The sequence below is a fragment of the Salminus brasiliensis genome, chromosome 18 (assembly GCF_030463535.1).
Source record: "Salminus brasiliensis chromosome 18, fSalBra1.hap2, whole genome shotgun sequence".
NCBI lineage: Eukaryota > Metazoa > Chordata > Actinopteri > Characiformes > Bryconidae > Salminus > Salminus brasiliensis.
In genome coordinates this window covers 24,368,367-24,396,033 of record NC_132895.1, presented here as the reverse complement: position 1 = coordinate 24,396,033, position 27,667 = coordinate 24,368,367, and the positions used below count along the sequence as shown (strand labels likewise).

Sequence of the window (27,667 nt, the reverse complement as noted above, 5' to 3'; positions counted from 1 at the left end):
TGATATGGACAAATGTGTAAAAGTGTAAAGTTCAGGACTGATCACTGCTGACTGGAGGTCAGTTCAGTTGGCTTTTGGTCATTTCAAATCACGCTGGATTAGTGTACAGTATGTACAGTGCAAGCAGTGCAGATGAGCCTCCAGATCGGTAATTCAGAGATGCTATTCAACAATAATGGTATGATCTTACGACACCTTTGAGACTTGTTATTGCTGATCTGAGCCATAGCTGAGTCATAACATCCTAACTGGACTACAGGGTTAATATATAGGTATCATATTTGCAGGCAGGTCAGTTGTTGTTGAACATGGAGTAAATGCATCCGAACAGCAGACCTGCTTTGTAGACCGACCTTTTAGCATCACGTGCACACAACCTTCCTACAATGGTATTTTATGGCAATACTTTTCATACCACATGTACTAATTACATTCCCTTCATATTTTTAGCATCACTGCCGGCTTCATCTGAACGCAGTTAACGACCGGCTCTTCCTGCCATGCCTCTGTTGAGTAAACTGCCCCAATGCCATCCAGTGTAAGGAGATCGGCCGGCGTGTAGGTGTATCTCTTCAAATTGTGGACTAGCTAAAGTGAGAGAGGATGGATGAAATCAGGAAAGGCATCCACACACCCACACACCCCCACACACACACACTCCTAACAGGATAACAGTGAACAGGGAGTGCATTGTTGAGCTGTACATCCTCATACTGTACTGCCTGACACTGGAGTCAATTCTCCAGACGCCATGTGACGCCAAGCGTACCAACACCATGCCTCTAGACATACAGAAAATGCTAAAGTCAGGCAATGAAAAAAGAAAGAAAAAACAGTGAAAGAAACGACAGTGAAAGTGTTTTGTTTCTCATTCTCTCACTCTCACAACGTATCTGTCCTTCAAGATAACACTGCCCAAGCCCAGAACAAAAGCAACCCTAAAGCCCGAGCTGAACCCTCTGCTGACTTTGTTGCAAGGTGAGTGATGCTGAGCTGCCTGGCTACAGCAGGTCACGAGGACTATGACCGAGGGCCAGAGACTGTACACACACTTCAGCACAAGCAGGCTTTGTCTCTGAGGGCTGGTTTAATGAGGCCAAATACACAAACACACATACACACACTGCTGTTGACAGCTGAGCTAGAATGCTGAATGCTAGACTTGGTGTGGTGTGTTCCTCTCTATGTGCCTTAAAAAGGGTGCTAGCTCCCCTTTCACTCACACAATAATCTGGTTTTAATGGGAAACTACTCGTAATATGTCTTGCTTCTCGGGCTGCAGCCAACGCTGCTGTACAAAGGTGTAATCCATCAACCTCGGTTGTCTTAATGATTTGAAAACACCTGGCCAAACACCTTCTTCAACCAGGTTACTGATTCAAACCCTGAACATGCCCTGGTAGTCACTTTCCACTTTGCTTTGCACATTCCTAAGACAGGCCTTTTAATAGCAGTACTTTAGTTAGACACTATGATGAATGCTTTAGCATGTAGAAACAGCAATAAATGTACTACAGTTCCCAGAATGCATTGCTCTTAAGATTTGCAGCACTTAAAATAAATTGTGAATTTTAGGAAACCGCAAGTCTTAAGTCTGAGTCAAATTGCAAGTCATTCAGGCACGAGTTCAAGACGTGAGCTGCAACTGAAGTCTGAGACACTGACTTAAGCCTAATCTCTGAATCTAAACCTATACATTTAAAAAAAAAAAAAAAAAAAGTACACAGTGCAACAGAACTACATGCCTCTAAGACAACGGTGCAACATACAAGACAGGACCTGTGTTTTGATAAGCTAGTGAAAGCACACTTTAATACTGAGTTGGTCCCGCTTGTGCAGTCAAAACTGACCTCCACAAGACGTCCTGTGGTATCCGGGACCATGACGTTAGCAGCAGACTTTTACTGCTTTTCCTTATTTTGCTTGAATACAAACACTCAAGCAGCAAAAAAGGTGTGTTTTTCTGCAGTCATGGCATTTCACCACGCAGGATCACCTGCAAACAAGGGGCCGTTCTCGTAGGAGGAGGTAGCTTCCACACCTGCGGCGAACCCCAGGTGCTCTGGACCTCTCCCGGGCTCGGGACCAGCTTTCACCCTTGACCAAATGTACCAAACTTGTGGAGCAAGACCTGGGTCCAAAAAAAAAAAAAAAAAAGTTCCTGTAGGTTGTGAGATGGGGCCGTTACGGATCACATCAATGAGCTAATGAGCTGCTCCACGAAAGGACAACCTGTGAAATAGAGACACTTTTGGTAGGTACTGACCACTGCATACCAGAAAAGCCCCGCAAGACCTGCCTGATGTATGGAGATGCTCTGACCCAGTCGTCTAGCTACAGTCCTCTGATACTTGCTTTTAACACATCGCCTTCAAGAACTGACTCCCCTGCTACTTGTCAGACGCCACTGTAGATAAAGATAATCAGTGTTATTCACCTCACCAGGCAGTGGTGCTAATGTTATGGCTGATTGTGGGTTTTGCTGTGCATTCATGATAGATTGGACTTCTTTTGACTAGCAGACACTTCAATGACGTCTCATCACTTCTTAATCACATCTTCATTTATCATGTAAATAATAATTTCCTCCCCTTCTGTTTTCATCAGTGCCTTTTCAGTCCCTGTACTGTGAAAAATAAAATCTAATGAAGCAACTGGAACGCCCATCTTCAGTATCTCTAAAATAGGGAGGTCAGAACAGTCAGCAAAAGATACATTAAGTAAATGTGCAAACGTTTTTTTTTCCATTTATTTCATTCTGTGATGGTTATCTTTTCTTAGTTTTTAGTTAAGATTTTCACAATTAATAAAACATTTAGGTGAATAAAATCTCATGTAATTTACACTGTCTTCTTCATGTTGCGCAAATGTTCTAGTAAAAGCCTGTTTGTAATGAATGTGGTGGAGTGAGTAAATGCTGAAGAAAGTAATGTGGTTATAGTAGCTAACGTTGGGCTATAACCCACTAGAATGATAGCCAGGACAAGTTAGCTTGAACGTACTTGCCCAAATTGTTCATGACTATGCTCAGATGTTGTCTACATTAACATTCACTGACATTTTAAAGTGATCACGCATGTTTAAACTGATCTAGGCCCAGTTTTCCAGAATGCTTTGTAGTATTTAGACCATCCTAACAGCTTCAGAGTGTCTAATGTGTAACCTGTGCTGTAGTATACTAGCAGATTAGACTACCTCCTGGATACCATCCTGGATAACGATATTATGGAGAGGCAAAGTGCCCTTAGACTTCAGTTTATAGCCAGTGTGTGTTTGTGTGTGTTAGTGTGGCCTGAGTGTACAAAACGCAGCTCTGTGTGTCTAACAACCACAACAGCCTGAAACCATTTGCTGATACTATTGAGGGGGCCCTTGGATTTTCCAAAGCCTCAGGGTTGGTGTAATTCCAGGCCGGGAGTAAAATAAAGTAATGAAGCGCTAAAACAGAGTTGTTTTGTGTTGAAGTGCCCTGCCCATCAGCCACTGGATAATGTTGGCGACACTGCTATCGTTCGATATATCGATATTTTCTTACATCCCTAGCACAAGAACAAGTGTCAACAGGGTACCATGCGTCTTAGAGAAGCCCCTTGTGATCCAATCATGGACGCATATGATCAAATAATGATAAATGTGTCTTGATGAGTTGTTGTTTATTTGTAGGACTAGCAGATCATGCAAGTAATCACGAGCAAGGATTCTAGGAGCACTATTTTAGTAAAAAAAACACAGACAGTGGGAGAACAGCCAGAACAACCTGATCGCAAATGGTCACTGAGGACACATTAAATTGGCGGATCTAAACTAAAGCTGTGAGTTTTGATCTGTCCCTTGTGATCAGATCACCAAAGACGTATGCACGTTAATGCTAGGCGTGAACACGGCCACGCCTCAAACACTACAGGTGACAGCAGACACGTTCTGTGCCTGTATGACATGACAAGTAGTCTCACAAACGGGAACTGGAAGACCGGCAGAGGTCTATGGTGAGCAGTTCTGCAGAAAGCTATGGAATACTTGTTTCTGAACCTGTATGTTCAAATAGCAAAAGTGGCTAAAATGCCCGTCCCTAGAGATCACACACGGCCATTTGCACCAGCATTAAGAGATCAGGCTTCTTTTAGAGTGTGTCCTCTTGAGAGTGTCATTTGCATGCCTTGCACACTTTCGTTTTTCTTTCTGCGCACTAAATCGCCAGGCTACAAGTGGCAACCAGGCTCCCTCACCATCGATGCTGCTTCAATACGCTCAGTTGGCCAAAGCAGGCCTGACAAGGGCCACCAAGAGCCAATACTATGGGAAAAACCGCGAACACTATGGCAACGGTCTAACACAGTCACTCAACGGCAGCTTGATGGTTGTCGGCCAGGGCCCTAGAGGTGCATAGTGACAATGAAGGAATGAAGGGATGTGGAGCTTCACACATATAACATATATGAAACCTTAGAAGCATTATAGAAGAAAGGTTAAATAATTCGTTTTAATAAACTTGTCTACCTCTCGATGTATGTAATTATTTAAGAGCGAGCCAAAATAAATAAATAAAGAATGAATATATACAGGGGCAATCGTTTCTAGAACTATGCTAAATACAACTGCTTCCATTTTGTGACACCACCATATAAGAGGACCAGTGGAATATCCATTTTAAACGATTAACAGATTTTGGGTACTGTTACTTAGGTTACCCCCCACAGATATTAAAGTCCTTAATGTCCTTTGACTTTTTACTGGGATGTTATGATTGGATTTGTGGCCTTATCCTATTTTCTTGTATTTCATGATATTTTATTTTTTAGATTTCATGCTTTGTAACTGTTTCCTGTTCGTTCTAATGGGGGACTCCTATTTTGAATATAAACCCTGGTTTGGGAACAGAAAAAGGTAGTGGCAGCCATTTTTCTTAATGGAGGAGCAATGTTGGGGAAGAGGGGCCTGGTGGATTATTGCTGCTTAAACCTTAACAACCTTTTTTCATTTTTGTGTTCATCTTGAGGACTGGATTCTGTAGAAAAACTGTGGAGATACCCCAAGGAACTGGGTAAGCTCATTCCTGTTATTCTCTTATTGGTGTTACTGGGCCCTGTTTTGGATTTTTGAATATTTCGGGACTTTGATTGCATTGTTTTGTTTTGTTTTTTTTTAGTATTTTGGGATTGGATTTGTTTATTGGACTTTGACTACTTTATCCCACCTAGTGGACTTCTACAGCAGGTCTTATTTTCAATTGCTTTTCTGCTATGTGTGCTGGTGCTGTTGCCGATGTTTGTGTTGTCTGTTCTGGGAAATACTTAGTAAAATCTAAGCTCAGTGGTATTCTGGTGCTCACGTTTGTTTTCTTACCTGACAGTGTTCGGATTTTATTAGTAACTGCTGAGTTTTGTAAGACTGTTGCAATCTGAACACAGCTAGTCATGATCCTCACCTATTACACACTCAGGAACCAAAGGCTGTATTCTTACGGAGTGTCTTGATCTATTAGAAAACTTATCTGAACATGGTTCTAATATTTGAATGTGCCCAACATTAATGCCTTCCCTCTGTATCCCTCTCTGTGCAGCAGAACTAAACCCAACAGCACGAATGGGGAGAAATGAGTGAAACGAGCTGTACGTAGAATGCAGCCGGTGTTGCAGACCCACTGTTCCCACTCACTGAATACGTGCCGATGCTCTTGTTCACTATACTGTTGGATGCACATCCATGAATTAACACATGGAGTGCTAGCCTGCTAGCTTTTGGTTATACTCGTTGGGTTAGCTTTACCTCATTAGTTGCTCACTAAAGCCCTGTTTGGAAGGGATTTGTTTTATATGGGGAGGTGGGGTAAAGTTATTATTACAGGAGTTTCTTAGTGATCTACGTCGTGTCCGAATGCACCATGTTAGTCATTTTTTTTATGGGCTGAGTGCTTCTATGTCAAGAAAGATTCTGGCGACTCCTACCATCTGTATATCGATATAGTAATCCCATGTGGGTAAATATTTCGTCATGTCCAGTGGAAAAGGAGTATTGTGGCTTTTCTCCAGTGTGGAGGCGCTCCAGGAGGCATGGGGTCTTATAAGGCATGGTAGAGATACCTCAGGCCATTCAGGTCTGTGGTAAAGCTCAGTCAAAGTCCAAGGCCACCTAAAGCACTCTTCAGAGGTGCTACACTTCTGGAAACTTTAGGAGCACAGCCTATAGCCTGCATATATGTTACAAACAGCTCCTAATTCTCTAAGCTAAATAAAACTTTCTTCCTATAAGTGGGCTTTAAGAGGTGTTTTTTGAAGGTGTTGATTGAGTAAATTGAGTAGCCACTCCCATCTCAGTCACTTATGCCGAGATTTCTCATCCTGTGTGAATCGGTCATAAATTGTACATAACTCCACCTTCCCATATAAAACTAATCCTGTCCGAATAGGGCTTAAGTTTCTCTGACTTGGGTTGGACAATTCCCCATCAGCCTTCTCTGACTGGTCAGGGTACTGCCAACACAGTCGCCATTTAAAATTAGGAGTTCATTTATTGCTTGTCTGGACATTATATATGCACATGCCTTAAGTATTTGTATATTCATAATTGTGTATTCATTCACTCACTTAAGTTGCAAAGCAACTTAAACAAAGAAAGCATGGATTTAGGTTCCCCATCATTGCTGTATTTATTGCTCATCATTTTATTCAATCATACTTCATACTTCTGTCTTTTAAGCTATGTTTAAGCTCATTTATTTACTGTGGGACAAGTGAGAATGAGGATGAGCATGTAAAAAGTCCGAGAAGCTCAAAGCCAAAGCAATCGGACATGCTGTGTTCATTCCATAAAGATAAATGTCTTTCAAAGTTCAGCTGAAAGTCCTGCTGTACAAATTGCTGCTTTTCACAAGCCAAGTTGATAAAAAAAAAGGCAAGGCATCCTCTAGTCTGTAGATAAACACATGCTTGATATCACCATGACGTTCATTACCCATTACCAGTCAGGGCCACAACTGTACAAGTATTTGTACTTCAGACAGCTGAGGCTCTTTGTAGCTTTCCATAAACAAGTTTCTCCAAATCCATTAGTGCCATATTTGATGCTCAGGCCAGCAGAACAGAAGCATGATAGGTTGTGGTTGCTATCTAATTGCAGCATGATGGATCACATGTCAATGGCACTGGTAATGGACACTAATATGAATCAGAGAGGAAATGTCTGAGAAACATTATGTCTCAAAGGAAATGCTTTTTTTTATTGTTCACGTCCTCTGATGGGAAACGAAAGGGTGACTCCATGCTCCACATTTCAGTCGTACAAAGATCTTCACTGAGTAACCACCAATAAGGTGCAGTGACCAATCACAGTCAGAACCACTCTGATTTCTTCTGTAACAACAAGTACTCGCAATGTCAAAGTGTGATGGAGGATCTGAGTAATAGCCTGTAGTCCTGTCTGAATTTACTGAACAGTAATGTAGGGACCAAACATGCTCATTAGTACAGTCATATGATGCTGAACATCCTGGCTGTTGAGTGTCAAACCTTAGTCACGGATGTCTGTGGCATGATTTTTGAAATTTACACAGAGACTTGATCCCAAAGTCAAATTATATTACAGATTATATTACAGGACCTTCTCTGGTACAGTGAATCCAGCTTAAACCAATGACCTGTGTGAGGTCATATTGATAGCTGTGGTTTTACTGTTGTGGGGTGGAGAGTACCCTCACATGCCCATGTAAGCATTAGTAAAATTCTTCACCTGAACCTGGTCACAGTAAAGGGGTTTTGACTCAATATATTGTGATTTTGTTTGTATAAAATGTTAGGAAAATATATGACCAAAGGATTGGGAGTTCAAATCCTGGTCATCCTGCTAGCCATCGACAGCCAGGCCCTGAGAGAGCACCACTGGTCTTGCTCTCTCCAGGCATCTCTCACTGGCGTTGATGCATCAGAGGCGGGTACACGGCACTTTGGTTGCCCAGAGACGTGTGTAGACGTGGGGTGGGGTGAAGCGGGCTTTAAAAAAAAACGTGGGATCTGTTAACAGAGCGCAACACTGCTATGTAATGATCGGGGGTTTAAATGCAACACAGAAGTAACCACTGCCTGCCACCAATCTTTTTGTGTAAACTATTAAGTTAATTAATTAAATCAATACTACGTTTCCCAGAGTCGATACAGTCTTCTAAAAGTGTTGCGATACTAGGGGTGTAGAAAAAGTATGAGTGAATACTTCAGACCTCAGTATCTTCATTGAGTAGGGCTGCACATCACGAATACAACACTAGTATTGCAATAATGGTTTTATTTTCTTACCAAATTACTTTACTCTTGTTGAATTACATCAACCTGGGATTGGTGAGAAATTTTACAACATATCAAAACATGTGTCTGGTTAAAGGGCTAATTTGCAAATGATCTTCAACAACCGTAATGCAATAGACAACAACAATAAACTCTATGAAAAGACATACTGCTGGCTCCCAGAAACTACAGATTTATACTGGCTTAAAATCACAGCACTCTTTGGTAAATCACTAAAGTGACCATCGTCCCCAGAATAAAACCACTCCAGCAGGAATAGGGCTTTGGTTAACACGAGTGTCTCAGGTAACAATACCTCTACCTGCTAGTGTCTAGTAGAAGAAACCCGGACAGAAAAGCACGAGCACGAAAGCTCTGGAAAGAACACCAGACAATGAGAGAACGCCCCCAGAGAAAGGGTGGGGGGTGTCTGGAGTGTCAGGTCCATTCAATCACAGTTAGTTCACCAAGGACATGTTTTTTTCTTTCTTCCCTTTGGAAACCTTGGTTCACATGCTACATTCAATAAATTTCAATAGGCCAGGCCTGGGAACTGTCTGCCTAAACCGAGAACTCTGTGGAAGTGGCCATGGCAACATGCACAGAACTGTTCTTCTGATGCAAGACTCGTATTACCTCATATTAACACGCAGTTACACAACCATGTGTACATACTACACAGCCTTCACTATACATATAACATGCAGTGCAGCTGTGGCTTTAAGAGAGGCATGGGATGCAAAGCAGCAGCAGCTCACCTGCCCACACAACACACAAAGTGACAGTTGCACCTGTTGTGGCAAAAAAAAAATTCAGTTTCAGGTCACGCGTGTTTTCTAGTAAATATTTGTGTGCACCACTGCTAAGCTCACAGGTATCACAGGCATGAGATGGTGTATCATGCATTTGCAGTGCACCCAGGCTCATGTGGGAGCCTTAAGTGAGCTCTAAAGCCAAAGCACTGGCAGCTCACAGAAACCTTAATGACTCCTATGGAATCCTTAATGAAAGGCCTGGTCAACCCACGGCCATCAGTAATGTGCAACAAACTGCCCGTGGAGTGCAGGGAGTGTTCAGCTCAGGCTTACATAGCAAGCAAGACGGCTGGCTGACCACGATTATGATTATTGGAGGCCAGTCTTATACGTTCTTTAAAAAAAAAAGTTATTCAATGTGACCCATTCTAAGAAGGGACAACATAAATAATAGTGCCAAAAAAAAAGCTAAAAAAAAAACTGCAAAAGTGGAAGTTTGTATTTTATTTATTTATTTTACTTGGATGAAGTGGGTGGTATAGCGTAGTGGATTAAAAACACTGCCCTCCACATGGCAGACCCAGGTTGGACTCCTCAGCCAGACAAGCGTACCATGCTTAGGCCTGTTATGTTAACTTTTATATTGTCCCAGAAATAACTGCAAATGAAGAATATTAGTCATTTTAAGACCATTTTAAGCCACTGATACAATCATAATGAGACTTCAGAAAGGTGTAATTGCACTCTCTTAAAGGGCAAGTAACTTACTAAATATTTTGAATATTCAGTCATTGAAATTGCAATGTTAAAAATTAATTAGTCAATATTCCACATAAGTGAACAAAATAAGATAAAACCTGTGTTTATATCGGCTCGTTTACGTTAATGCAGTATCCACACCTATTTGACTTAAGCAAACAATGGCCAGCTGGGCTGATAAGGCTTTCAGGTTTTATCAAAATTTACAAGAATGTCACAGATAATAATCTATACGGGGAATGTCTTGCTGCGTCATCACCGGAATTTGAACTCCCTAATGTGTAGTGTTGTAATGGTATGTGTATTTGGTCAACTTAGGTGATTTAAAAAAAATAAATAAATAAATAAATTATATATATACCTGGAAACCTTGTGCTGTAAACTGTTGGGATTTCCATGGTGTTATGGGTAATGTAGTGGGTGTACTGTACTTGTACTGAACTTGTATTGTTAAACCGCTACTAATGTGCAATCACAGCTGGCCCTAGCAAAGCCTAGCATAAGCCTTTTACTAGATCTCCACCTAAACACACCAGGCATTAACATAAGTGAAATATATGAAAGGAGATGTGCAGCACTTACTAATCTTGTGTTGACCACTGGGAAAAGAAGGGCTAAGAGGGCACCATTCAGCATGTGGACCTGAAGCCTGCAAAAAACAAACAAACAAAAAACACAGGTTATAAAATTGTGACGGAGGAGACGGCCATAATCACTGCTCTTCACGACTGTGGTCCACGATTAGTCAGAGTTAGCATTTCACATATTCATCCTTTAAAATGGGTATATCTAATTTAAAAAAAAAATGCTTTATATGTTGATAGTAAAGGGTTTAAATGTTTCTAAATGAATCCTGCATATAAGGACATTGTTTTATTGAAAGAGCCAGAGTAGCTAACACTTTCAAATAGCTAGTTTAGAACCGCATCGTTTGGTTTCTCTGTTTGATACAGATTTATATCTTTAAGCTATTCTTAAAAATAAAGGGTGCTTTAAATGCACAAAGGCATTACGCTCATAATTAAAATAATTCTATTTTAGGGGCTATAAAGCTGATCTTTATAGACCCTAAAATGGAACCCTGTGGGATGCCACAATACACACTTATTTATTATCAAAGAATTCACAGTAGTTTCTGTTTTAACAGTAGCATTTAGAACTGTATAGTAAACCAAAAGTTCAAAAGGTAAAAAAAACAAAAAACTCTTTCGGTTTATTTAAAGGTTCTTTATCAATTTACAAGGTGCTTCAAAAAAACCTTGAACCTAGTTTGCTGCTCGTCCACAAACTAGAATGCAGGATTTAATGATGCTATACCTTTTCTTTTGGTTCCATGGTTCAAATGTGCATCAAATTGTACGTGTGAGAGTTTGTTTGGCTAGTAGTAAAGTCCCTCCTACACATTCACACACCAAAATCAGGTAGACATGAAGGCACCACTGGTTTAAAACACTATTAAATAAAACTTCAGTGCCAGCACTGTAATGCCGTGGCTTAAAGTAGCTTTGTGTTGCGTAAACAATCTGTACCATTTAACCTGAACCGTTCCATTTAATCATGGCTTGGTTTGTTTGTATGGACCAGTCTTTAGAAATCGCAAAGCTCAGGAAACAAAGCATTCCCTTATGGGACCAGTTTGACTTGCTGTGGAATCGCCAATCAGCTTGCCCATGTGGGTTTAGATTCAGCTCTTGGAGAGCCTGCAGCAGGGGCACGGGGGAACATAATTGGCATTCAGCTCAGGCATGTGGCAATACTTTGGTCCAGGTCCAGTCCCACCTCTCTGAAGCGAGTGTTTTTTTTTTTTTTTTTTACAAAAGGGGCAGAGGGACGACTATGGGAACTGGGCCATTATGGTGCTTACAGCCTACTTGCTGGCTGCGACTAAAGGCACTACCATCTAAGGGCGTCCATTAAAATCCTCCTCTGCTGTACATGCTAAGGAACAGGCCGGTTGGTAATCTGGCAGAAATTCAAATGTCATGCAATGGCTGAACTCAAAACCGTACATTGCAATTTGACTTGTAAAATCCATTCCACCACTGCCAGCATGAATTCTGATTACTACATTACACTACACAAATGTTCTCTGTGAAACAACAAGAAACACAGGGGAGGGGAAAAAAAAAAAGAAAAAAAAGGACACCGGTCTTAAATCGGGAGAGACCGCCAACAGGCACGTTTTAATCAGTTCTGTCAGACTGGTCACTAAAGGAGCGAGGGGCCAGATTACGCTGCTGCAGTGTTTTTCCACATGAACAAACCTCTCTGCACACTGAGTGATCCGAACAGCTCGGCCTTTTACCAAGAGAGAGGAAATGTCATACTTTAGAAGGCTTTGATTTGATTACGATTCTCTAGGAAATGATTCTGCGCATAAAATCACTTTTGATGACTAATATGGCATAGAGGCTCCGATTCCTGGTTTTCACCCAAATGGCCCAGGGTTAACTCCCGGTATGGGAAGCTTCTTGCGTCAGCTTTTTTTTTCCTTCCATGTTCTCTAGGAACTATGCGTTTTCTTGTAAATGGTTTGTATTCGGTACTGTGTGGTTCATTACTAGCGGCATCATATAGCTCAAAAGGACCCTGAATTTGACACTAGCTTCGTGCATTCTGAATAGGATAGTCCTTTATTAGTCCCGCAGTGGGGAAATTCCCAATGAATGACTACACACTGTTGTGAGTGGCTCTGGATAACAGCGTCTGCTAAATGTTAGAACTGTAAATGTTTTGAGTGAGTGGAGGAGCTGTGTACACTGTAGTGGAATATAAACTGATGTGGTGGTGGTGGTGGTGGGCGATCAGTTTATATTCCACTCCTGTGTAAACTGCTCCTCCAATGGAATATAAACCCCATCACCCATCACTACACCAGTCTGCTACTATTCACACAGTACTGGTATATACTGGCACTACATGCAACACAATACTTTCGCACAATGCTTTCCAAGGGTTAAAAAGTTGGAACAGACACAAAACACCAGTAGTTTCTTGGGATCTCAAAGGAAAAATATAAGTGTTAATAAAAAAAGCTGTTGGTCCGATCCTACAATCATTCAAGGCCGAACACAACAGCTGCCAAATGCTCAAAACACTAAGCAACTGCTCACTATAAATAAAGCCGTCCATTTGGGCTTTATGTATTTAGTAACTCCTGAATGTGTCTAGGTTTCACAGCAACCATCAGAAATGTGTTCTCTGTGCCTTTCTACACTCATGTTTCATATTCTAGACATTTTCTGCAAAGCCAGCGCTTTTGTCGCACAGCGAATACTCATGTAACACACAAGCTGCTAAATTAGTACAGAAAAGCATGTTCTACTTAGCTGGATGGCTAAGACGAGCTACAGGCTGAAGACACACGTGCTGGATTCCACCTCTGCATGCACAAATTCGCACAGGTATTCACTGTTTCATTAGCCTGACTTAGGATATCACTGATAGTATTTCATACTATTTCAAAAACCTGCAAAAAATCTACATTTATGCTGTTTTGCACGTCTTGACATAATTTGAATCTGGCAAGGGACCAAGAGAAATGATCTTAAATGACTTGGAATAAAAATAGTAATACATTGACTTCCACTGAAAGTTTGGTTTGGTTGTTTTGTGAAGCACAGTGTTGCCTTTACTGTGGAAAATTGGGGTTTGATTTTCTCGCTAGGCAAGAACTCCATGCTACATGAATAAGAGTGCTTGGGTGAGAGTCCCAACATTATTTGTCTACCTGTGTAACATGATTCAAATCGACATAGTTGTGCAAAATGTCAATTTGGCATTAGTTTTCTTTATGGAGCATTTCTATTGGTCTTTTCATCATTAAATTTGAATACAAGTAAATTTGCATTCAGAACAGACTCAAATGACGTTAATAACTGAAATGGCAAAACTGAAGACACAATTCCCCCCCCCCGACACTGGATAACCGCATCAGCTAAATGCGAGTATCAGAGAGTGTTGGTAAATATAATTCATCATAACTATATTACCCTTATATTGCCCAATCCTAGACCATGCATCAAACTGTGTTTTTTTTTTTTTTTTTTAAATCCTGCAATTTTATTATTTTTTTTTTATCCCCCGATTTAAGAAAGTTTGGCTCAATGAAACAAGCCCAGTCCCACCTCTCTAAATGAGAGCAAAAGTGGCGCAAAAGTTTTAATTTTCCTCCATAAAATAAGTTCATGCTTTATCTAGGAGTACATTATTTAACATACTCCACACTAAGTTCACCAGTGGTTTAAATATTGCCAGAACAGAAAAAGACACTGTGATGTAATTTATCTTTATAATGATGCAATATTATTATACTGCTCATCATAAGCCGTCAGTGCATTCATCCAATCCTCTACGAGCACGTCAAGCTAATAAAACAGATACACAGACTGACATTTGTCCATTTCTGCCTCTCTTGTGACTGTGCAGGCATCACTGTGGTCTTGACCTTGTGGATCAGTGTGTAGCTGGGATCTGTTCTTAAATCACAATAAAATACAGCCTACAACTCTGCTGATCCCAGTCGATCTGTCCTTGGTTTTGAGACCCTGCAGTGCTAAGCGCAAGGCCGTCGCCGCAGCCGCCGTGGAATTCACCGAAGCTCCAGAGAGCCTGATTGGACTCAGCCCGTGCGCTTTCTCACTAAAGATCAACCTCCCATGAGGAATCTCTCACTGCTGTGCCTCAGGGAGGCCAAATGCAGTAAAGGAAAATTAACAAGGAGCTACCAACCCCAACCTCTCCAATGGGACTGTAGTCAATCATGTCACATGGCTGGCACAATGTTTATAACACCACGCCGAGGGCTGTGCACAATACCAAAACGTCATAACGGGTGACATTCTGCACGTATGTCACAGCTGTTAGTCATTATTTATTGTGTGACTTTTCTTAGCAGGAGAGGGTCTAATTACAGTTGGAGAGTTACTGAAAAGTAATAAACCATTGACCGTGTAGGAGAGTGGTCGAGAGAAGAGGAGGAGAGTTGACATTTGAAACAAAAGTCTAAAGATGTCTCTCTTTTAGGAAGGGAATGCAAGGCCAGTGGGTGGTGCTTATTAGACGTGTTGCACCTGGGGCTGTAGCCCAGGGGATTAAAAAAAAAAGGGGGGGGGCTTCCATTATAAGAGGTGCAGCCTAGGCCATGCAGAGTAGGCTCTGCTGGTTTTCTTTGTTTCCCCTCTCTTTTGTAGGATTCCTGGGATCACGCATGCTGAATTTGGCTGAACCCTAGACATCGGTTTCTTAACCTCTCATAATACAAAAAAAATTGTTTTGAGAAAGGGGAAGGAAAAAATAAATGGTCCACTGTAACAAGAATCCACAAGCTGTATAAAAGACAACACTTGCAGAAGTCTCTGAACCATTGAGCATTCCATATGATTTATAGAAATTCATGTTCAGGTTTATGTGAACTATGATGACCTTGCTGAAACACTGGATAAAAATATAAATGCTTAACCATGTTAACTAAAATCTGACAGCCCTTTGGTTGGTTTGGGGATACAAATTTCAACATGGTAGTATCTGCTAGGACCACCATTTGCCTGCAGCAGCAGGACAATATCCTTCACACTGAGGTGTTGATTGGGACCTGCTGTCCCACTCTTCCACTACAGGCGTGTGAAGAGGACGGATATGGACGGGAGCTGAAACATGCCATCCTATGTTCAGATCCAGAGTATCCCAAAGATGCACAATGGGTGACATGGCTGGAGTACAAGGGCCATTGAAGAACTGGGACATTCTGAGCTGTCGGGATGTGTGTACAGATTCCTAAGGAATTGGACTGTGCATTGTTGAGCTGAAATGTGAGGTGATGGCGATGGAGAAATGGTACGACAATGGGCCTCGGGATCTCCGGGCGGTCTCTCTGTTCATTCAAACTGCCGCTGATTAAGCGCACTTGGGTTTGTTGCCTGTAAGATAAGCCTGCCCACACTAAAATGTCACAATCGCTACGGACTACTCTGTTTACAACACAGGCCATCGGAGGTGAACTCATGTCTAATCATGCAGTTTACAATGCTGATATGCATTAGGATCAATATCTCGATAAGGACAGTGAGCATGTTAATGACCCGTCCTAAGACGTTTTATCTTAAACTGTTTTTAATCTAGTGACTGTGTGACTGATCTCTGACAATTCCACAGATAAGGCAGCCCTATATGTCCACCTGTGCCAAAATGATGCTCTGAAATTGCATTAGACGTGATCGAGATTAAGGTAGAGAAATTCATGACTCTGGCAACAGCTTCAGGGGACATCCCTGCAGCAAGCTTGCCAATGGAGTCTCACACAACCTGAAACATCTGTGTTTTGTTGTGTGTTATTGGACAAAGAAAATTGCACAATTAAACAAATGCCCATTTATTGTCCTTATAAGAAACACCTGTGTAGTTATTATGCTGCTCAATTCATGTGTTATTATGTCACACCTGTGTAGTAGATGGTTGTATGCAAAGCAATAAAAATAAGAGGTGAGCAAAATCATAAGCATTTTATTTTTTTTTTTTTTAGTATAGCTACAGAGTTTTTTACTGAGAATCAAGCTTGCTTCATTCACTCTGTAGCTGTAAAATGATGATGATAATAATAATAATTACATACTTATAGTTTAATTATTATAATTGTTGTTGTCTTACTTTTCATATTAGCAATTTGTATTTGGAGCAAACGGGCTTATAATTGACACTACAACCTTTCTGGACCTTCCTCATATCAAAATTACAAATTTCCAAACTCAAAAACCCTTGATGATGCAAATTTCAAATTGCACTTCCAAGCTTTTATCTAGCTCCATAATAAAAGTAATCATCATAAAGAACATTCTAATACTTTCACTCAGACGGCAGTAGTGAAGTTCCTAGAGAAACAGTGTTTAAAAGATTGTGCTTCCTTCAGTTCATGAGAGTTTATATTCATGCTTGATCCAGTTCCATGGTACGCCAGTCTCGATGCATTACTGCTTTATAGACTGGATCTGACAAGAACACTGAAAGTGCATTCATGCAAATAGCATGGAGAGATCTCCGGCAGATATCCATTACTATTTGCTCCTTCCCTGGCCTACATGCGGGCATGTTTCCGTTTAAGGAGATTTTAACCCCCTAATCTTGTTAATATGTGCAAAGACCCACAGGTCTGGTCTCCAGCCAGTCTGACAACTGACTCCTCCCACCGGTTCAAACTGGACTTTTATTTTTAACCATTAACCCAACCTTTGTCCACTGGGTGGTCTTACTCCCATCATAACCATGTGTTAAGAACACAGGACCTTCACTTAGTAAGAATCCACTGCCTCTTTTGGAGCTTAAGTTAGTAATCTGCCATACATAAATAAGAGCAGTTAACAGGCCAATTCCAAAACCCCCCAAACATCTTTTTATTTAAGCCCTCGAACTAGCCATTTCACCATCACTGGTGTTCTTGATAGTGGTCAGCCGTCTGAGATCATCTTTACCATGACTGTGCTTGAGTAACACTGGAGAGTAGAGAGTCACTCTAACTCTGCCAGATGTAGGAAATGGGGATGTAGCGCTTTGCCGGCGCCCACAAAACAGGAGCTTAAACTTGGCTAGCCAAGAAACTGAAGCTGGGGACACAAGAAAGAAAGTGTGGCCTAAGCTAAGAGCTAACCCCAGCTAGGGGAAGTTTTCCAGGGGAAAGCTCCTTTCAGGGGACAGTGCAGACACTGTCTAAAAGCTAACCTAAGCCACATATAACCTAATGTCCATATAACATTGGACATTTACACGGCCTGCTGCATCCGCAAAGCAAACAGCATTGTGGATGACTCCACCCACCCTTCACACAGTCTGTTCTCCCTTCTGCCATCAGGAAGAAGGTACCGCAGCATCCGTTCCAACATGACCAGACTCTGTAATAGCTTCTTCCCCCAAGCCATCAGACTTCTCAACTGATGTTTTTTTTTCTTTTCCATGCACACACACACAGGACAGGACAGCACATTTCCTACACAATGCTATGATGCTATGTTTTGCTATGTGCCCTCTGCGTTGTTAAACCTCCCAGTCTAAAAACAATTATCAATTATTCGCAAGCCCATCACAAAGGTAGAAATCATCTGAGCGTTTTGTGTCTTATACGTACTGTTTATACATGAACCAACAGCTTAAGAATGCCATAGAATACATTTATACAGTACCTTTAGGCCCATTAACAACTTTTACCCTGCTTAAACTCTAAGGAAGTGTCCATTTTTAAGAGGAATTGGCATGACTGAGATGATATACCATCAACAGTATGTAGGATCAGGCTTGGCTGAAATAACTTTATATTAAATAGATCAAGCATCCCTATTTAAATCAGTTAATGGACTGAGAATACTTACCTGAAGATGACCATGGCTGTTTTACAGGGCGGACAGGCCAGTAGGAAGATCTGTGGAGGTGGACAAAGAGAAGAGGTTTAGGTTTCAAAAGAATTTACAGTGTTTGGTGTCACTACTGGACCTGGATCAACCTATACATGGATGCAGAAGATATATCTATGTATTCAACTTCTATTTACACTATACACACACACTAAGATTACAATCTCAGACTAGAATTCAAGACTGGTTTGACTATTTTATTGCTAGTGAACCAGATATGGCACCGTAGCCCAGAGTCAACGTGGCTTGTAGCAACATATGCCAGCCATCTGTGATCATTCGTGGGCAAGCAGTCAGCCCATGCCGTTATTCTGGCTCTGTGATCACCCAATTAGTCAGGTCATTTGCACACATTTTCCTGTGCAATTCAAACGGAGGTCAAATGTTAAGACCTCCTCACCCTCATACCTGTGGATTACACAGCAGGAGTCATGGTCGATGCACATGGCACACTGCTGATGGGTCTCCATGTCCCAGTGCAAATACTGCACTAGTGAACTCTGTGGCCTTTAAGTCAACACACTTGGTCAAACAGCTACCAGTTGCTGGTCAGCGAGCTTCACTGACCTTCAAATGGCACTGTTTTAATAGCAAACAGTGGGGGAACCTCAGAGTAGCTTGCATCTTATCAGTCAGTGTTAGGACTGCACACGGTTTTGGGTGTTAGTCAAATATGAGAAACATGTCTAGAGGGGAAAAGCCTAGGTTTACTGAAAACACAAATACAATGAGTCAACATGAGCTCATATCTCCAAAAGAAACGCTGAACGTGCAACTAGCAAAACTTGACTGACCACTCTTATGCATTCACTCGGAGGTAGGCTGCATATCTTCCTGTAGGCTACGTTTTCTCACTTCTACAGTTCTGACAAATACAGGACAAGCTTTTAACCTTAGCTGGCTACCCATCATTAGTGGCTTGCTCTGTATGTTACACTTAGCCCTTGAATTTCCTTGAGTCACATGGTGTAATGTTTGACAGAATAAAGTACACTAAAATGAATCGATATGATATGGCTTAATATTAGGCTTAATACCAATCAGTCACTGTACGGAAGTCTTGGTTTGGTGCATGGGGTCAAACAGAGCGTTCACGGTACACGCAATTCCTGTAAATACTTACTACAATACTATTAAGCAGGAAACCTTGGGCTGTAAACGGCTAAAAAAGCATTGTATTGTGGGAACTGTAGTGGAATTGGGAGCACTACTTTGGTGATTGTAGCCCTGCTGTCTCTGTTACTTGAAAGACTGTCTGGTCAAAACTAATGAAAACAAACCTGGGTTAGAGTTATTTATTTATTTATTTTTGGCTTGCTTTACCTGCTGTACCGAACATGTGCTGTGAGGTCCAAACCACGACATGACCTGAACTGCGACGTCTCCCTACGATACATTTTGTAGACAATTCTGCCAAGACTAAAGCTATAGCTAATTTAAAAACATGGGGAAAACTGAACTGCATAAGGGATGAATTGCAATGCCATTATGAGGAACTGCAGTTTTGCTAAAGTGAAAGGGGGATGTTTTATAATGTGAAACAGATTTTGGTGAACTATTGTAATTTTGGTCAAATAAATGTCTTCGGGCCTTTTTGTATTGAGCTATGGGTTTAAGACATCTGGCCGTGTCTAAATACTTTACAAAAACGCATCTCCTGCACCATGTAGCTCCATAAGCTTGTGAGCTCTGCTAGTATATTCAGAACCACAGATGCACGAGCAACCGAGACGAGTTTATGGACAGTTTATTTTGAGGTTGTGTCTGGCGTGGAGTTTCAAGTAAGTCTGCAAGTAAGCTGAAAATTGCTGATTAGACCTATACAAGAGAAATGAACAGTGTGTCCCCTGTTGGCAATGGTATCTATATAGGATATATTATATATATTTAAGATATATTAGATCATATTCCTATGTCATACAAAATGTATTGAACTTCCTGCTTTCAGAACACACTGTGACCAACACAACCTAATCTGGTCCCACACAGAAAAAAGCGATGAGTATCATGATGATATTTAAATATTTTTATGATGTATGTGATTTCCCAGTGTTTTAGACACACTATGACCATGATCTGTACATAAGTGTACTGTAGCGTCATTAAATGTTCAAGAGGAGGGAGGCGGCGGGGGCGTCCTTAAGTCCATTATGTTCTACCTGAGTTCTACCAACAAAATAACCATCATCTGACTCCTCCTTCTTCCTCCCAGCAATCGCTATTCAAACGATAAACATAAGTAACCAGAGATAAAAGGAGCTCATCAGGGTTCTCCTTCCTGCTTTTCAGATAAACCGACTCAAGTATTCAGGCTCTTCGCATTGCTCCTGATGAAATGAAAGTGTTCCCTTATCGCAGCCCAAGTCTCTGCGGCCGCCAGTGGCTGCAGGAGGGAGGCTTGGCCCAGAACCAGCGCTACTGTAGGATTAATCAGGCCACAGACCGACATGGCTAATTAGAGCTCTGTGGGCCGAGTGGCCAGTGCTCAGCTCCTCGTCTATGGAGAAAGGAGGGGTGGGGGTGGGGGGAGAGGAGAGGAGAGGAGAGGAGAGGAGAGGAGAGAAGAGAAGAGAAGAGGGAGGAGCAGATGGCTGTCAGCAGCTGCCATTAACCCAGGTGAAGTAAATGAGAGTGGGATCTGGACAGTTACGTAACAGGATGACACTGGTATCTTGCTCTCTCTCTCTCTCTCTGACAGTCCGTCATTCGCAAGCCCAAGAGAGTTGGAGGAGAACAATTCGCAGTGAAAAGAAGCTCGAGTTATTCAGACTAAATCACTGGAAAACTGCCTTGCGAATAAAAGCCTTCGGCAATAATGGTGCCGGGGTGAGGTGCTGTTTAATTTCAGCAATTTCTCCAACGAGCACTGACTGCTGCGATTCACCTTAATCTGAAGAGATCTCGGGCCTGCAGATAATTTGGTGCTAGGAAATACAGTAGAGAATTCACGAGTAAATGTATTAGTCAAAATGATCAGCAGATTACTAAGTTACTAATAAGTAACATAAATGACCTGTTTCATGATTTCACTTTCATGGGTAAGACAGAATACCACGAAATTAGCTTCATTTTTTTTTACATTTGTTGGCAAACTACCAGGAAAAATGGGTATTTTACCAAAAATGTTGTGCATTAACTAACTACATCTACTGGATCATGGCCAAAACAGAATCTTAAAGTATGTAGTCTCAAAGTAGCACGAGTAAAACCTTACCTGCTCAATTAGCAAAGCTCTTTGTCTCACTTTCACTTGGAATTGAGCGATGGAAAAAAAGGCAAGATTTTAATCTATCCTGCACCAAAGTGGTGGAACGAACTTCCCCTGGGTGTCCGAACGGCAGAGTCGCTCGCTGTCTTCAAACACAGACTGAAGACCCTCCTCTTCCAAGAGTACTTGGGCGAATAGTAGAGTGGTCACCTTATTGTATTGTGTTTAGTAGTGTCTAAGCTTAGAGGTATCTTTGAATTATTAGCCTATTCAAACTAGCTGAGGTTATTCTTGGGTAAAAAGCAAAGCACTTTTGTAAGTCGCTCTGGATAAGAGTGTCTGCTAAATGCCTTAAATGTAAATGTAATGTTATTGTTTTTTGAAATCTGTTACTTACTTTATATATGATTCACTTCTGTGTTATCATGCAGGGTAATTCAGACTCAATACAATGATACAATCAGATGGCATCATAATTGTGCCATGGGGATCTTAAATAACAGATCAGGTTTTTAAAAAGTTAATGAAGGTTGAATCAGTTGTATATTTAGTTGACTCGATATGAAGGTTTCACTATAGATGGCCAAGTCTAGAAACACTACAAGCTTAAAATAATACACAAGCATGTATGTAGTGTTCTGGGCTGTGTTCCCTAGAAGCATAGCTGCTAACAGTGTTGGCAACTTACATAGTTGGAACAAGGCAGTTTGGATGCAAGTGCCTACTAAAGTTGGAACTATGGCTTTGTGAACCACTGGTGTCCTTAGTGATTGTTCGTACTGTGTGAATTACCGGTGAAGCTACATCGACAGTTCCAACAAACATTCGCAACCACTGTTGAACACATAGTAGCAATGTGAGCAAGATGGAAATTTACATCAGTCTTCAGCTCAAACATCTAGAATGTCAAGTTCTTTGAACATGTCGTTCTGTATGGTTGCATTTGTTAAATAATATTGATAATACGTGAGACCACATGAACATTAATTTATGGTGTTATTATTATTCTTTTTATTTGCATGTAATTATTAACTCTACTCCTATTGCTGCTGTGGTTGGTGTTGATCTCTTCCTATTGTAATGGTATATCATTCTAAACAATACATTAAATAATATGGTTTCAGTCACAACTCTCAAATTTTGCCATAATATTACAACGTCTGAGTTTTTGTAGGTTTCCTGCTGTAAATGTCGGACTGATAACGATCATTGTAGACCAGGCTTCGGTGGTTCAAACCAATATGGTTCAAAACAAGCTACTGCTGTGGTCCGAACAAGGTACTGTTAAAAGTATCAGATCCTTAGAAAACTTAGATATTCCTTAGTTTGAAATTGTGAAGGAACCTCTTAAGGTAGAGGTTGGAGGAAACTTTTCTAGAAACCACTTATGGAAAGACAGCACTGGAACCTGTGACGGTGCTCTGAACAACTCAAACTAAGCATGAGCACAGAATGTGACCGTGCAGTGATAGCCTGTGAAACCAGAGCTACTCAGAGGATCTAAAAATCTCTTGAGAAACTGAAGAGTTTGAAAGCAAAACAATCGATTTCAGTGACTGTACAGAAAACCAGTCTGTACCATTTAATACATGAAGTGTTTGTGTGTGTTAGGGCCCACTGTGCATCACAGGGGTCGGAATAAGCATTAATGAACAGAATAATGGGCTTTTATCTGGGTGGGACTAGAAAGCAAGCCCTAATCTCATTATACATTAGCATTTCTCAAGAGGATGCACTAAGTGGAATGCAATAGCCTTCTAAAGAGCTATCAAAAGTATGAGGCATGACTAAAACACCAGAGAGCTCATATTGCAACAGTACATTAGATATAGCTAATATTGCATGTGCAAAGATGTAGTTACCCATGGCACGAAAGGAAGCAGGCATCTACAATGGCTTATAACCTGCAATAGAGGCTATGCGGCATGTGACCTCACAGGTGGTGGAGTCACTGTGGTCACGATCGCTGAGTGGCGGCGTTTGCTGGGGAACACACTCCCAAGATCATTCACTGGGCTCTCTGATATGAGGCTTTGCCTCCTAAACGGGTGAGCCTCAGTTTGCTGGACGTTTCTAGCTACACATCGATCCGACCAAATTACTGAAGGACCAATGGTCCTTGGACATTGCTGTCCAGTCAAACTGCCTTTAACTTGAGCAGGTAACCGATTCGTTCCCAGTTTGGCAGATTTCCCTAATAAACGCTGCAGCCGTTTTGCTAAATGTTTTGCAGCTCCGTATGACGTCAATGCATGCCCTCTCAATTGAAACACTCGCAATTAGAAGAGCCTGAATATTGGACTACTTACAAAAAACACCTTAAAAAATGACAGATTTTAACGTTACAATAAACCAATGCAAAGCATGCAAAGCAACCTTTTTTTTTTTTTTTTTTTACAGTTTCTGTGACAATTACAACAATCTTCAATCCTTGTTGTCTTTTTTGGCATAATTATGGTCAAAACCCATAAAATAAGATGATGTAACAGCTGGGCACTCGTACAGGCTAAAGTAGGCTAAAGGATTCTAATCCAAGGCTAAAACAAATGCTTGCACTCCTTAATGCAGTTCACTAGAGTGCTCATTCATGTGGCAACCATATGCTGTTTACGCTTCAGCTTCCTTATTCGCCCTTTGTCACACCTTTTAGGATAGTCATGCTCAACTGGCTGGCAAACTGAAACTAAACCAAGGCAGAGCCGTAGAGCCTGCTGGGTACAAACGCATTTACACATGTTGCATCATGGGGACAAAATATCACACAGTGAAAGGCTACAGCAAACAATGTTCGCCACCAGGAAAAAAATAAATGTTATGATTTCTGGGGTGGGACCTTTTGAGACCGCCAGATCTCGGAAAGCCGTGCCACTCACGCTTAAGTGAGCAGCGAAAGATGAAGCAGAAACTTTTCGGCTAGCTTGCGAGCTTGCTGCAGGGCGTGTGTTCAGACATGAAAGGTAATGTGTAATGCGTGAGCCGTGTAAAAACAGGCGGAGGGTGAGTCAAGCTATAAAGGAGAAACTCCTGCCAATAATTTAAAGCAGTAAAAGAATTATTGAAAGTCTTGAGTTATTTAGTCCCTTTCTATAGGTCTATATACCTTGAAATTTTGCCACATAGTAAGCCACAGTCAGGCCCCGTTCACACCTGGCATTAACATGCGCCCTGGGTGATCCGATTGTAAGTGGTCAGCACAAAGTACAGGTGTGAACAGGCTACGATGCGTCTCGAGGATGCATTGTAATGCGATCACTTGGACCACATTCGGGGTGGTCAGAAATGCATATGGCCACATTAGTCCTGTAGTGTGAACGGCAAAGCGCCTCTATGCATCCCTGGCAGCAAAAGCACTGTCCGCATCAACTCCTCATTACCCCCGTCTGAAAATGTGCAATAACCACAAGACCCCACCATCCACTCAAGTTAGCTGAGCATGCTGCAGCAAACTAGCCAACTTATTAACAAACTTAAAAAAAAAAACCCTGGACACTGGTGTTCAGACAATGCTAGGTGTTTTTAATATTTTACTGTGGTATTGTCTGGTCACTTCAACAATCTATAAGCTACAATTTGCACTGCTGACAATATTTGCACTTACCATCCCCAGATTGTTAATCTGCTGCATATGTCACTTATGGTTGTCATTTCAGGGACCTCTATATATATATACAGACTTCATTCACACACTTTATAAATACATTGCTGCACATGCCACTTTACTTCTGATGTCAATGTCAGGGACCTCTATCTGTTTATTAGTAATGTTCAAACATTACTATAATACCATTTTTTTTTTTTTTTTATGCTTAGTGTTTATTTTTGCACCATGGGTCTGAGAGTAATGTAATTTCAATCCTGTGTATGTCCTGCACATATTGCACAGTTTTGACAAAGATGACTTAGGGCTGGGCGATATGGTAAATACTATATCACGATACATGTGATCACAGACAAAAACCTCAGTAGCGACAGATTCTTATAAACTACCGCAGATCCTCTCCTGTACTGAGTGATTTTTTTTTTTTATTCAACATTTGCTGCACTTCATCCAATTAAACCAGTCAGTGTAAAACAAAAAAAAGTGTGATTAGTGTTTATTAAGCACTAACAGTATCCTCCATACGCTTAGAAAAGCATATTGTTATCACCATAACAAATTTTATCATGGTACGATAATATCGCCATATTGCCCAGCTCTAGACTGACTTTATCTGGAATTGGGATCACACTGCTGATTAGTCATTTAAGTTAATCATGTGACCAAAAGAGGGAAATGACTCCCACGACTGTAAATTTGGAAAATACTCTTTGCAGTGGAGGTGTTTTAAAAACGCCTGAAACGACCAACAGCAAATGCTGCCTTCCCACGTGGCCAGTTTCTTTACAATACTTCATTGCATGATGTTACAAAAATACACAGAAGTTATTGAATGTATCTTAATTAAAAAGAGCAATCATCCAAACTATTTAGCAAGTAATATGTTCTTGTAGAACATATCTACCTTCCTAGTACTGCTCGGCCTGTTGTATGCACGGTTTGTGTACGTACTTATTGTTTCTGCACCTTTTAGATCAACAAACTCTTGATGTCCTGGAAGTATTTTGGTCTGTTTGTTGTCATTTGAACTTTTTCTTTTATTAATTCACATAAAAAATCTAGAACATTGAAAATTTTAAAGCTGTTCATTTTTAAATGGTCCACTCCACTTCTTCTGGAAGTGTTGGAAGGTGATGCAGCCTTTAGTGAATCCATCGCCACAGTATGGCATTTCACACCGGCATTTCACGTTTTCCCCTGACCTAGTGGAACGAACCTCCAGTTAGATATTTGAAATGAGGTGAAAGTAATGCACAAGTTCTTTAAAGACTAGCCAGATATTGTAAGCTGTGAACCATGAGACATGCCAGGGAAGGCTAACTAAATATTATTAGGGAGATAAGTCCGCAATTGGCTCCTTCAAAAAAAGCACTGCAGGTGCAGTTCATCAGCCAGTCATACACAGGAAAAGCTTTCGCCTTCCTTAGAATGACAGATGTGTAGGTCCATCTTCACACAGCACCACTCGGTCTCAAAACATTATACGTTAAAGCACCCTGCCTACTGCTACTAGGAAGTGTAAGTGATACTGCTGTGCTCATTGAGCAACTCCTTGGTAAGAGCCATGTTTAGAAATGCTGGAGTCATTTTCCCAGCACAGACATTTAAGGGACAGATCAAGCAAACTTGCTAAGAAGTGGCTGGGAAGGAAGGTTTCAGCAGTAGAATAATATCATAATAGCATAATATCGCATTTCCACACTCCTAACTGGTGGCAAATGTCTTTATTCCTCAATGATGTTAGCTTATTTTGGCCCAAACAACTCCTTTTAAGAGACAAAATGCAGCGGGCTTGCAGGAAAGAACGTCCTCTTCCTTTAGGCTAAGCTCATCAATGCTCCCCCTCCAAAAACAGGAAGCAGGCCAGGAGTTCATCACCGCTCTGGCACGGCTTCTGTGTGCTATGCACCCGTCCTTGGCAGAATGCCACCGTGCTATGGCCAAGTGTAATACCCGCCTCCCAGTCTTCAGGTGGCACTGTTGCTTTTCTGGGTCCGCATGCAGTAAAGGACTATGATTCTACAGCGAATGAACAATGGTAGAAGCACAGAAGGGGTGGCATTACCATGGCCTGACAAATTGGGCACAAGAACGGTTTAGGAGATTTGTGAGATTGTGTGCAGTGTAGCAAGCCAGAATGTGCCTCATAGCCATTACAGATTGCTGACACTTTGTGTGTGTGTATGCACTCATTAGCACATTTTCACATGGGTCGGGGTGAATACTGCTTTCGAGCCTCTGAGCAGCTTGCACTGATGCTGGAGGAATGCTTATCTCATTCAGTGTGAAAACGGCGTGAGTTTTCCTATACCTCGTTTCAGCAAGCAATGAGGTCCTGGTTTGCTGGAGTGGTTTTAAGGTGCCCATTAGTCTGTAGCCTTTGAACCTGTGGGCTACCGTCATTGTAGCCTTTTAGCCTGCAGGTTACCGATCCTGTAGCTTTTGAACCTGTAGGTTACCGTCATTGTAGCCTTTTAGTCTGCAGGTTACCGATCCTGTAGCCTTTGAACCTGTAGGTTACCGTTATTTTACTGAACTTGTAGGTTACCATTATTTAACTGAACCTGTAGGTACCGTTATTGTAGCCTTTTAACCTGTAGGTTACCGATCCTGTAGCATTTGAACATGTAGGTTATCATAATTTTATTGAACCTGTAGGCTACTGTTATTTTAGCCTT

At 41.3% G+C, this 27,667-nt stretch overlaps 1 protein-coding gene across 1 annotated transcript in view; it reads right to left on the bottom strand.

Moving 5' to 3' along the window:
- The window catches only part of LOC140539958 (transmembrane protein 164), a 46,691-nt gene that overhangs the window by 8,495 nt on the left and 10,529 nt on the right, over nt 1-27,667 (bottom strand). The window contains exons 2-3 of the mRNA XM_072662840.1: nt 18,142-18,191; nt 10,370-10,436 (exon numbers count right to left, since the gene is read on the bottom strand). Of these exons, the coding sequence (XP_072518941.1) occupies nt 10,370-10,436; nt 18,142-18,191 (117 nt within the window). The remainder of the gene's footprint in view (nt 1-10,369; nt 10,437-18,141; nt 18,192-27,667) is intronic.